Source organism: Bombyx mandarina, chromosome 01 (assembly GCF_030267445.1).
Source record: "Bombyx mandarina strain Sakado chromosome 01, ASM3026744v2".
Lineage (NCBI taxonomy): Eukaryota > Metazoa > Arthropoda > Insecta > Lepidoptera > Bombycidae > Bombyx > Bombyx mandarina.
The window spans coordinates 16,418,478-16,432,317 of record NC_143208.1 but is presented as its reverse complement, the minus strand read 5'-3'; the positions used below and the strand labels follow the sequence as shown (position 1 = coordinate 16,432,317).

The following is a 13,840-nucleotide window of genomic DNA, read 5'->3' as shown; positions in this document are numbered from 1 at the left end:
TGTCCACGGAGTCATAATAATATGATCGCAGTCACACGCTGTTACAAGGAGCTAGAGCAGCATACGCGGCAGTAATAAATGGAAATTACACAGCTAGCTTATTTATTAATCAAGTCAGAAAATCTTTTTTACTATTATAATAATATAATAAGCATAGAAATATTTAATACATTAAAAAAATAATCACGCACCTTAATTTTCACACGCATCGGCATATTAGGTATGTCTGCTCACCAAACGAACGAACACCAGTATGTAGACATCAGAAGAATCTTCGATTTAAGCAATGTGTATTTTTGCCGGAAATATTTTTTTAAAAATGACGACAACGATTCAGACCGTAATTTTTGTAAAAATAAACTATATTTATGACACACTAGCTTTTGCCCACGACTTCGTCCGCGTGGAATAGTTCACAAATAAATATGCAAAATTAAATGTATATTTTTCAATATTTCTGAGAGATTTTCTTAATATTTGTTTCCGTAAGAACCTTGTACGGAGTATTAGAAAACTACAAAAAAAAAAATAAGCCAAATCGGTCAAGCCGTTTTCATGTTATGTCGTGACAACGGAAAACGGGTTTCATTTTTATTTATGACACATTAGTTACAATATTCACGCTGAAGCTAACAGGCGCTAGGTTATTTTCCAATTGTTTTTATTTAGATGAATTTTTCCAATCTTTTGTTTTATAGAACTTAAGGGAAGATCATCCGATCATCAATTATATTCAGCTCAAAGGCAACCACTGCTCGACATAAGTCTCCTCTTAAGTTCGTCACAACGATTGTTACCATTATTTTAGATTGAATAATATTTTTGTACTTCACGTAAATAAATCCTTGAGACGATGAGGTAATGTGACATTATCGCCTAAGGAAAAAATTGAGGAAAAGAATCTGAGGTCATGTTTCGTATGCAACAGTTACGTGAACTGTTAATTACTAGTCAGCGCTGCAGCGTTTCAAGCTACATCAATTAAATATAATTAAAATTAATAGAGTAACTGTCTCCTGTGAGCCAACACGGTTTTACTGGTGGTAGGACCTCTTGTGAGTCCGCACGGGTAGGTACCACCGCGCCGCATATTTCTGCCGTGAAGCAGTAATGCGTTTCGGTTTGAAGGGTGGGGCAGCCGTTGTAACTATACTGAGACCTTAGAACTTATATCTCAAGGTGTGTGGCGCATTTACATTGTAGATGTCTATGGGTTCCAGTAACCACTTAACACCAGGTGGGCTGTGAGCTCGTCTACATATCTAGGCAATAAAAAAAATAAAAATAAAACACGCGTAGCTACCACCTTGACGAGTCATACAGTATAGTATTTATACAGCTTAAAATACAACCTTTATACTATACAGTTGTGAGTTAGACCTCAAGCTTCAAGGTAGGTAGCGTAATTCACGTAGTGTCTATGCGCTCCGGTAACCACTTAATACTATTTGGACCGTAAACTAATGCTTACTATGCAGTAAATCATTCAAAAAAAAACTTTCCCACGCAACATTAAAAATTAATGCAGAAATTTTCAACTTCATCTGATTAGCGACGTGCATGCAGCCTCATTGAATTCGAACGAATAGGTAAACAAATATTCATTTCATGTAAGTATATTGGATTAGCTCCCTAACGCAGTCCCGGAGCATACATACAAATATACATAATTTACATTTAAGTTTATTTCTACTCGAAACTTATATAATGACTAGTCTATACTCAAAATGCAAAAGTTTCACCTTTTGTGTATTGTAAAATAGAGTAATTTATCACTAAAGTACAATTTTACTATATAAAAGTGATTAAAGATTTCAATAATCTTTATATGAACGCGTCGGATTAAAAGAATATGCGTTTTACAATATCGTACTTGGGCACAAGATAAGTCGGAATCCCAATTAAAAAATACCCCTCGTATTCTTCAAATTGCGTCGTAGCCTAAATTAAAAACTCTTAGGATTCTTTTCTTTTTTTTTTTTAATATCCGAAACAACATAAATAATTATTAATCACATTAAATTCAAAATCCAATAATTTCTTTAAAAAAAATACCTACTGCAATAGATATATTCTTTTAAAATAGGAACTCGTGACGTCATGACATTTAGAACAACACTACTAGTTAAATGGTTTCGGTTTCAATTTAACTCGGTCTCGGTGGCACTGGGAGCGCGGTCAAATCTATTACCGACTGTTCATTCGAATTTCCCGAATGAAATGTGCGAGTGATTAACAAACAAGCTCGATACACCAACAGACGGGGATTGTTATCGATAGCGGATAACCGACCTTTGAGTGATTTTCATTTACAAGGCTTTTCGAATAGCAGCTATCAGCTCCCACTTTCTATGTACTTTCACGCGAGTTCGGAACAATTATAAAATAGACGTTACATTTTTAAATTGCGAATTCAACTAACTGAAATTTGTTCAGAAAATTCGAAGGTATTTGTGACAAATAAATACGAAATTCTACGAGAATATTAACAATGAAAAAAATGTTGAGCTCTAATAAAAACATTTACGTTATTCGTAGCCAAGCCTCCTCACTTGAATGAATGAGTAAGCCTACAATAATATTACGAAATGTTATTTTTTTGCGAAAATATATCGTAGGAGTTCGCTGTAGAAATTTTGTTACGTTATCAAGAATCTTCTGGCGTAACATTGGCGTGTTTACATCCCGCCGGTGCTATGGTAACGACACAAACTTTTCTAGGTTTGAACTTCTTAGTTATTTTACATTAGTTACTATTAGTTATCTATGAATTTATGTGATGAATTTAAAATTCAGTTAGAGTCAACCGCAAATATTTTTCGGTGGTCCCGTATAAATTTAACAACTCTCAAGACTTCCTCACGGGTACACCAAATTTTGGCAAGGACGTTTTGTGAATTTGGGAATACCATCGCGCAAGGTCGTCGGCCGCATCGATCGCCTGCGACAAGACTCGCGCCTGTGCCGAACCGCACACAACGCGCAACCAGACTCCTAACATTCCCCGTGTATAGTGAAAACACAAGCCGGCTCGTTCAGTATAAACGAGGGCGTCTAGGGGGGCAGTCGGCGCCCCTGGCACAAGATACCGGCAAAACTCGCCGATCGCGCGTCACTTCTTAAAGCACCCTCAACTGTGATATAACAAAACACCAATGCAACACAACGTTAGGTAAACTCGCGAAATCAACTTGAGAGTAGTTTCACAAACTTTTGAATTGTTTATTTAACGGGCATGGGTGTGGTAAAACTTACGAATTCGCGGCCGTTAGCGTAAGGGGTGGACAGGGTGTGAGAGCCACGTGATTTATAGCCAACCGCACAACGACGCCCTTCCCCTGTGGAATCGCCGGTGCATCTGATTCTGCGCATTGCAATTTCAGAAACGTAGGTGCGACATTTGAGTGGCGTAGACTGTTGACTCGTTTACGATAAGCGATTCTACAACGTGGGAATAAGGTTCACATGCCGGCAACGTTACCTACGACATTTTCTCGTTGTTCCGATGCAGCTGCACAGACCAGTGAGAACTTGTAAACAGAGTTAGTAAGTGATGGAAAGCCATAGCATTTACAAGTGTGTTCGATTCACTACGATCGCGTAGTAGATACGTAAATAGTTTTCATTCATCATTGCTACGATACGCACGCCGTCACCCACGTAACAAGGTCGGATTATTTTTACTGCTAACACGTCGACCCTCGTCCTTTTCAGTCCCTTTAATTACTGTGTCCCTTAATGATTTCGCCATGAATAGGCGTTTATATAAGTTAAATTATTTTGTTAAATAAAATTGTACCCAAACTCGATTTATGCATAATTTTCAAAGATGATTATGGCTTAATCTAAAAACAATTTCTCTATTTCAAGTTAATATTTTTCGCGGACTTTTTTCTGGTTGCATTCAAAGCTGCTCACAGATATTATCTTAAAACTATTTTTTTAAACTCTTTCCTTATTAAACAAGCATCATTTTACACAACTTCCGCCACGTTTTTTTTTAATTTTCGCCACTTTTTTCGCTCGAATATAGTTTTATAACAATATGCAAACTAATAAATAAAATTTTATACGTATCAATCATTGCAATATTACTTTTATTTACAAAACTATTTTTTTGGTTTTACTATTAATTTCTACTCTAAAACGTTTTATAGAAATGAGATTTAGTCGGCATATTGTCGTATTCTGACCTTCGAGTTTGTTTGACTTGCACATTTTATTTAATTTTAGATTTTATGTCTCCGCAATAAAATAATAATTATGTATTTACTCGAAACTTTCTAACTTATTTAACTTAGGAATTAATTTGAGATTGTACGCTTACTTAGAAATGTTCCCAAATGACGCATCCATACCAAACTTTTTCTAATTAGCTAAAATAATTTAACGAACCTTTCGAAGCTTTCTGTATTATTTTAAGGGAAAGTACCTGCCAATCCCATGGCATTCCGTAGATGAAACAATTTGAAAATTTTAAAAAACTTAAAAGACCAACATTTTTATTTCGGATGTTATAATATTTCGAATATGATATTACTTCATCTATAATATATTATATTACGGATAAAGTATTTCGAGCGGCAAAAAATAATCAATTCAGTAGTTCGATTTTATTACGCGAGTAAGGAAATAACGGAATATCAGACAAATTCTCTTTTGTGTTGCGAATGAGAACATTTCTATGTATTATTTATGTTATGACAGTTTCTTTCTCTCCGTATCCGCATTGAGTGTAAAAACATTTTAGATATTATTATTTAATTTCGTCGAGTTTTCTCTTATGGTTATATGCAACAATAAGTTTAAAATTATTCTATTGTATCCGTGACCCATTTGGCTATTCAAGACTCCCGCTATTCTTTTACTGCTGAGTGATACGACTGTTCCGTGTTTGGGATTATAAACATTTTTTTTTTTCAGTAAATACATGAATGAACCTGTTTTTTTTTATATTTACATACAAACTACCGGTGGCATGACTCTATAATGTACAACGACGTAGAAACCTGTAAATTTTCTAAATTGACGTACAAGCTTCGGATGTCCATATATTTAAGGTACAACGACAAAAAATAACTATAATTTTCCATATTTACGCACGAACTATTGCTGGTAAAACACTTTGTAACGAAACATGTATGAGTTCCCAATTAAAAAATCTCATGCGTATGCTTTCCTAAGGAAATAAAAATCATAATATTAAAACTCAACTAGTATAAAAAGAGCTCCGCTTTAAAACTAGCGGCCTAAAAATGTTGACTTGTACATGAAAAACAAAAACATATAATCTAAACTTGTATTTTGTATATTGTATTTTGACCTGTAAAAAATATACATATTGATGACTGATATTGATTTATTTAACACTCACAAACATATATAAAGGTTTTACTCGTGCATCTGTCACGATGACGGCGGTTTGTTTGGCTCACGTCTAATGCCTTGTCATTTCTTTTTCTACATACGAGTATATTTTATTGCCTTCGACATCAGCAACGCCAGGGACATAGCCAAGCCGATGCTTATTACAGCAGTGGTGGGCGATGTTTCTCTAGTAACTATGTTGTTAGCATAGGCTTTTCAGATTGGAATCGAAAGATGTGATAGACGACCGATAAGGAACTAAACTAGTTGATCAAACTCCCATATACTCGTAATTTAACCGACAGGCCAAACTTTGTTAAATGTTCGTGCGGCAGTAAAATATCATAACTCTGAGACATTAAGAGCTTACTTTAAGTCGTAAATATAATATGAAGATGAACTTAAGATGATACCGACTTTTTGTCACACATCACTCGAGCAAAACGAATCCCCACTACCTGGTCCATACATAATCATTGAGTTTTAGCGGCGTTTATTGTATGTATGTCATGAAATGTCCTTTTTCAAAGGAGCTTTAAAAGAGTACTAGTGGTTGGGCATAACCAGACGAGTTCCTAGCCTTACTGGAGTACCTGGTAACAGTGCGTATTTACAGTAGTCTCCCAAAGCCGCCTTCGGCTTCTGAAGTCGCCTTCCGAAGTAACTACAAAATAAAATAATGCGGCATCAACTCTTTATCTGTATTTCCGCGACGTTTATCCGATTTAGTAGAAGATTTTTATTGTAATAGGTTGGGGAAAAAAGTCTTCACATTGTATAATAGTATGTATGAATTTGTAATAAAATCTCTTTGGCTATACTATTTGTCGCTGGCCGGTTTTGGTATCATTAAAAGTTTAAATTTTAAAGAAGAGAATTCCAAATTCAAATTAAGAAAATGTGTGATTTTCATTTATTTTGCGTACTGTCAAGATGAGTGAATCTAATGAAGAAATTTGATACATTTTAAAAATTTACTACAAAAAAGGTAAAAATGAGACGCAAACCGCAAAAAAAAATTGCGATGTTTATGGACCTAGTGCAGTGTCTGTGAGGGTAGCACAAATTTGGTGTAAGCGCTTTCAATCCGGAAATTTTGATGTCAAATATGCACGTCGCTCTAAATTACGACGTACCTGAAGAACTGAAAATTGACCACAAAACGGTTTTGGCGCATTTGAAAAATCCGGGTACACAAAAAAGCTCGATATTTGGGTACCTCACGAGCTCACTGAAAGAAACCTAATGAACCGTGTACTCATTTGTGATTCTTTATTATGACGTAATGAAACCGAACCATTTTTGAAGAAGCTGACAGCTGGTGATGAAAAGTGGATCACGTACGACAAGAACGGGCCAAACAGGTTGTGGTCAAAGGCCGGTCAGGCTTCACAGACTGTGGCGAAATCCGGGTTAACTCGCAACAAGGTGATGCTGTGTGTGTAGTGGGATTGAAAGGGCATTATTCATTATGTGCTATTACCACCAGGCAGGACCATCGATTTTGAACTCTATTGCGAACAACTGATAAGATTAAAGCAAGAAGTTGAGAAAAAGCGACCAGAATTAATCAACAGAAGGGGTGTGGTTTTTCATCATGATAACATAGACCTCACAGAACTTTAGCCACTCAGCAAAAATTAAGAGAGCTAAGCTGGGAGATGTTAATGCATCCGTCGTATAGTCCTGATCTTGCACCTTCAGATTTCCACCTGTTTCAGTCTCTTCAGAATTCTGAATTCTTTAGGCAGTGTCAGGTTAACACCACGAGAGGAGTGCCAAAACCAATTGTCGCGGTATTTTGATTCTGATCAAAATTTCCCAAAATTTCTATAGCAATCATCATGTCCTACAAGATGGCAAAAAGCTATCGAACAAAATGATACCTACATACTTTAGTTAAATGTAGCGCAAAGTTCTTCGCGGCGCTTATGAATCTAAAAACGAGGGAATACTAATAAATTGTTTTTTTAATGTGCGATTTTACAATGTCCTTCCAGGCGAGTTTCTAGGTAAATGTGCCTTAATAAAGTTTGAAAATTGTCCGAACGTCAAGGACGATAGCGATTTAATGCAGAATTAATGTTTCAAACTTCGGTATAATAATCGAGGTCGTTACAGAGTAGCTATAAGCGTGCCCCTCACAGAAGAAGTCGTATGCTCGTACCAAACTCTACTGTTTTATATTTCTACACAGGTTTTTTTTTTGAAATTACAGTTTTTTTTTTTGTTTCACTTGTATTCAGACGAGCGTTCGGCCTACCTGATGGTGAGTGGTTACCGTCGTCCATGGACTTCAGCAATGCCAGGGGCCAAGCCAAGCCGCTGCCTACCGCTTAGCTTATCAGTATTTTGTTTTCTTTTTAATTCCCAACACTTATACAATTCAATGACAAATACTTTAATCTTCCGTCGTGACATTAAATGAGAAAACTTACAACATGGCTTTGATTTACTGTACAAGCATTCTTTGCCAGCTTTCTAAGACATCAAATCAGTCATCTGGCCCCAAATTAAGATTCCCTGTGTTATGTGTACCAGGGAGTGACACAAATACATAGTTATATACGATTAAATATGTATATAATATACAGATAATAAGCACTAAGACAAACAGATCTATTCATCACACGAATGTTTGCACGATGTGGGAATCGAACCCACGACACTCGACACACCAGTCAAGGGCGCTATATATTCCAACACCGAGTGAATCATACAAGTGGTATAATGTTTTAATGTTTTTTTTTCGTTAGAAGAATTATTTTATCATTCGGTCCCTGTCATGATCCGCGTTTAGGAATTTCGTTTCAAAAAGTTCTTTTTTTTATTGCTTAGATGGGTGGACGAGCTTACAGCCTACCTGGTGTTAAGTGGTTACTGGAGCCCATATACATCTACAACGTAAGTGCACCACCTACCTTGAGATATAAGTTCTAAGGTCTCAAGTGTAGTTACAACGGCTACCCCACCCTTCAAACCGAAACGCATTACTGCTTCACGGTAGAAATAGGCAGAGTGGTGGTACCTATCCATACGGACTCACAAGAGGTCCTAACACCAGTAATTACGCAAGTTATAATTTTGCGGGTTTGATTTTTTTACACGATGTTATTCCTTCACTGTTGAAGTCAATCGTGAACATCTGTTGAGTACGTATTTCATTAGAAAAATTGGTACCTGCCTGGGATTCGAACACCGGTGCATCACTCAACACGAATGCACCGGACGTCTTATCCTTTAGGCCACGACGGACGACTTGGCGTAAAAAGCCGATTTGAAAAAAAAACAAAATCTTACTTTATCATCTAAAGTCGAGAAGTGTGCTATGTTCTATTTATAAATCTAGCAAAACGGGCAGATAGTCGTTAATTACACATATATCGAATATGTACATAGTTCTATATATTTAACTTCGGCTTCAAAGTATGACTGCAATCTGAACACGACAGACAATAAACCCCGATCCATGAATCGCGCACAAAGCCTGAACGTTATTAATCGCTCGACTATTGCCGCTAAATTGTCGATATCGAAAATGCGATCGTAGAATTCTGTTGTCCCGGTAACAATGCTGAACTAGCAACTAGTGCTGCAGCTACACTAGAACGGAAGTCTCATATTAAAACAACTCAGCTTAAAGGTCATCTATCTACATAGGGCTAATTTTATTCGGTTTCAGTTTTTAGTTAATTAATATTGAATTATCATCATCATTTATCAATTACTTTAATACGTATAGTACTAGTTCCGATGTGTACCGAAGATGTAAGACAATTGAAAGTATGCGCTAATTAAAAATTAAAACTGAATATCGTCTTTGTCAAACCAACCAAAATCTAACTATGTGCACTTTTGGAGATTTTTACTTTGTGACTTTTTCGTATACATAGTTCACAGCCCTATCTACCGTATAAAAAAGACTGTTATGTGTCTATAGCTTTAATATTTATCTATAGCTTTCATTTGATATAGTTCTTAAAAATTCACCTTCATATAAAATTTTATACGAAAATGTTTTTAGTTGTTAATTCAAAATAGAGTTTTTGCACATAGCAGATTTTGGTTTGACAGCGACGATATATTGTTTCAATAAAAGTATTGCATAATTATATAAATGTCACTATAATATTTTATGAGATGACTAGCCGCGGATAGCTTTAATATTAGTTAGCTAGTGTGTTAGGAGATAACCGACTACAAAACTTCAAACGCGCACACACACACATGGATTCATAAATAGCCGACGACCCCAACAGCTTGCGAAGTATCTCATTATTATTAAAACTAAACTAGTTCTACTCTCCTAGCATATACTACTACGTATAATACATACATACATATACCTAGTCAGGTCATAAATTCTGTCACATGTTTAATGTAAAATAATTGAAACAAGTTTATTCATTATGTAACCATTCATATACTAAAATGAACTTAACAAAACATAGATTCTTATGACACTAAAGTTTATTCAAAATGACCTCCGTGATTTTGAATAAAGGCCTTCAATCTGCACGGCCAGTTGTCTATCGCAGCACGAACGAGGTCCATGTCAATATCGGCGGCTGCCTTAATCAAGGATGTCTTGAGTGACACCAAATTGGGATGAGGCTTTGAGCAGTTTGAGCACGCCTTTTCCTCCAAGTGTTGCCATATCTTGTAATCTAACGGATTCAAATCTGGACTGGAGGAGGGCCAGTCTTCGTGCCGGAAGAAGCCGATTTCACGCGCCGCCAGCCAGTCTTGTGTGCTCTTCGCTCTATGAGCTGGCGCCGAATCTTGTTGGAATACCCAGTGCCTGCTATTGAAAATGGTATGAGAAACAGGTTCCACAAGGTTCGTCAGGACTGTATTTTAATACACAACTGCATTCGTTTTTACACCTTTCTCACAAAAATGTACCTCTGTTAAGCCCCAATAAGAAACTCCCAACCATACCATGAGCGAGGATGGAAAATGACCTCGTTGGTCACGCGGAATACGGTTGCTCGCTTCTTCACTACTGTGTGCGTACACCTTATCATTTTGTTTGTTGTAGCTCTCTTCTACGGTAAAAATTTTTTCATCCGAAAAAAGAATTTCCCGATATTTTTTTCCCGCGTACCGCTTCAACAAAGCGCGGCATCTCTTCAGTCTCAGGTCCATTAGACGAGCATTCAAACGATGTCCTGTTTTTCTTCGATATGCCCGAAGACCTAAGGCTTCATTTAACACCCTTTTCACCGTGGTTCTGCTTAACCCCATCTGAAGGGCCAACAGTTTCTGCTTACGTTTGGGATTTCTTTGAATTCGCGCCTTCACAGCTTTTATCACTGCTGGAGTCCTAACATACCGAGGGCAACCACTTCTTGACCTGTCATCTACACTAGAGTCTTCATTGTATCGTTTGATGGTACGATAAACGAATCTTTTGGTTATATTCAAATTTTTCAGTATGTTAAAAATTTGAATTGGCACGTAACCGCAACGATGCCACGCAATAACTGCAACACGGTCTTCTTTAAGCGTCCACTCTATATTTAAAAACGAGTAAAATTCTAAAAGTATACATTTTTATTTTCATGAACAATTCGAAATTCGAATTCAATAAACTTTTTTGTGGCCAGCATTCTAAAAGAAAAGTTTCTACTGTGTGACAAAATACTTATGACCTGACTAGTTATATGTTGAGAATGCGTGAAAACTATATTAAATTGAAAGTTTATAAGTTTATTTATATATGCATATGTAACAAATTCATAATATATAGATAAATGAATTTTCCATTAATAAAGTTCGTGTTTTATGTCGTAGAAAAAATAATTTGTTGAATTTAATTATATAACTGCTTAACATGGATTCATTTTATTTTGATAAATATACTAGAAGAAGACCTAAATAAATAACTTAATTAAAACATCTAAACAATAAAAAAAAGAAAAAACAAATTAAAGAACAAATACTTACGACAGACAAAGATCCAACAATAACACATTAATAAATAGCTATTCAGGCGTACTCGTTTTAACTACTGGGCCACAGATTCAGTCAATAAATATTATGAAACTATTTAATTTATTTTTTTAATAAATTAAAATTAATTCAAAGGGTTTGATTTAAAATTTTAAACCTTCGAGCTTTTACCTCGGTTCGCGTGCTAAAATAAATTATTGAATTGTTTGAATAGTAACTGCGAAATGTTTGAAATGCGGGGTATATATATATGTATGTAAAGGAAAACCTTTATTATTTAAAACTCTTTAGTTTCTAGATTTCAGAACGAACTAACAGTATCTTCAGGTCGGCAGTTTGTTTTACTTGGGTTTTCATGTTCACGATAGAAGGATCTCAGGTTTTAGATAAATTATTATTATTAATTACACTTGTTATTTTTATAAGTAATACAGTATAAAAGGTATGTTTACTAAATAATCAATTCCTGTTATTAAATATTAGTAATTCCATTTAAATATTAAGCGGTACATATAATGCAATATAATACATACGATATTTGACCGGCTCGTTGGTCTAGTGCTTAGTATGCCTGAATTGAAATGTTAGATGGAATGTTTGCTTTTGGCCCAAACAACTTCATTGTGGTGGATAGGCGAGCTCAGAAGCTCAGTCAAGTAGGCAGGGGCTAACTAACTAATGGGCAAGTACTCCCAAAGGTAGGTTTATCATTTCGGACTGCTGCTTCACGGACAAATTTACTGGTGGCAGAATCTCTTGTAAGTCCGCAAGGGTAGGTACCACCACCCCGCCTATCTCTGCCGTGAAGCAGTAATACGTTTCAGTTTGAAGGGTGGGACAGCCGTTGTAACTATACTAAGACCTTAGAACTTACATCTCAAGGTGGGTGGCGCATTTACGTTGTAGATGTTTATGGGCTTCAGTAACCACTTAACATCAGGTGAGCTGTGAGCTCGTCCACCCATCTAAGCAATAAAAAGTAAAAATAATAGAATCTACCGCCGTTCTGGAACCGCGACCCGTGAGAAGATACACCGAAAAACTCAGCGGGTTGGTGTTATGGGCGGGAATTATATATTTATATTGTTTATGTTATATTTATATAAAAATGCCAATGATTATATCGATGATTACGTTTTAGTGCCTATTACGGCACTAGAATTTCGGAATGCCGTGTATTGTTGTATTCTGTATACGAATCCACTGCTGCTACGTTCTATACTTCGTATACAAACATTCCCGATCCTGCGGACAGAATGGGAAACAGTCGACCTCGCCCAAAACACGTCATTTCGGATCCTCCCGATCCACTAGCTGTGCTTTTAGATACCTCAAGCACCGCTCATCGTTCTTGTCGAACCCGTCGCTTGCGACGAAGAGCTCGACGAGTAAATTAACCCACAGACACAACCCACTGAGTTTCTCGCCGGATCTTCTCAGTGGGTCGCGTTTCCGATCCGGTGGTAGATTATGCGAAGCACGGCTCTTGCTAGGGTTCGTGTTAGCAACACTCCGGTTTGAGCCCTGTGAGCTCACCTATTAGTTAAGGTTACGCTGAAATAGCCTCTCAAGGCTATCAGCTTCGGTAGAATAAAAAAAAGTATAGAATTTTCGTAGCACTATCTAGTAGCCTGTTTATAATTATTGCAACGGCCCGAGGTCTTTTGTTCTGACACCGCTTGCACCGGCACATGAATCAATTATAGCGATTACATTGTAGAAGCATCGCAAACATAATTTACAATAGTGGCCGTTCTATCTACATAATTAGAACGAGCCTGTTCTGAATAATAGTACCACGGCCCCACTTTGCTTTGTGCACCGTGCACAATACCGCTGCGTTTGTGTAAACGACGCGTCTGACACTAATGTAATTGGAGTATTGTTTGTGATAATCTCATCATTTTTACTATCGCACTACCTGAGTAAAATACATCCCTACGACGTGACAACCCTGCACTCCTCCACAATTCTTTTCCAGGGACAATTGTGTCCAAGTACCATCTACAATGAACTTTCCATGCTTTTTGATTATTCTTCTTGCTATATTCTTCAAATCAGAATTAGAATGAATCCGTGGTATTGTCGAAAACCAGGAGCAGTATAATATTAGCTCACCATAAGGCACTTTGCTACATGTAAAGACAATAAAATAAATCGTTAGTGGGAAAACCCAGTACTGCACTAGAGAACAGTCTAGAAATTTCAATAGCACTGATATGACTAATTCAAATAAACTATGATCAAGATTGAATTCACAGAGCACACACTGCAGATTTTAATGAAAAAACGGTTGACTTTTTGAACTTTTGTGTTACGTATACAGCGAATTTGCTAATTTGAAATCGTTTGTACTCTAAAAACTTCGTCGGATTATTTCACAGAAAAAAGTTAAATAAAGTTAAGCATTCCAACAAAGGGCTCACAAAAACCACAGTTATATTAATAGACTAGCTGACCCGGCAGACTTCGTAGTGCCTCAATCGATAAATAAAAAACCTAAACTTTTGTATAAAAT

The 13,840-nt window shown here is 36.5% G+C and overlaps 2 protein-coding genes across 26 annotated transcripts in view; one reads left to right on the top strand and one right to left on the bottom strand.

Moving 5' to 3' along the window:
• Positions 1 to 13,840, top strand: part of LOC114252733 (coiled-coil domain-containing protein AGAP005037) — a 316,019-nt gene that overhangs the window by 97,562 nt on the left and 204,617 nt on the right. The window lies entirely within an intron of this gene.
• Positions 1 to 13,840, bottom strand: part of LOC114252736 (uncharacterized) — a 96,123-nt gene that overhangs the window by 67,173 nt on the left and 15,110 nt on the right. The window contains exon 1 of one of the 4 annotated variants that reach the window (XM_089731368.1): positions 5,961 to 5,985. The exons of 2 other annotated variants lie outside the window; for them this stretch is intronic. Coding sequence is in view for 1 of the 2 variants with exons in the window: in XM_089731346.1 (XP_089587472.1) it covers positions 2,910 to 3,001 (92 nt within the window). In the remaining variant the exon portion in view is untranslated. Of the gene's footprint in view, positions 1 to 2,909; positions 3,017 to 5,960; positions 5,986 to 13,840 lie in introns of those variants that run through there. One more of the 4 variants, XM_089731346.1, reaches the window with a different exon arrangement.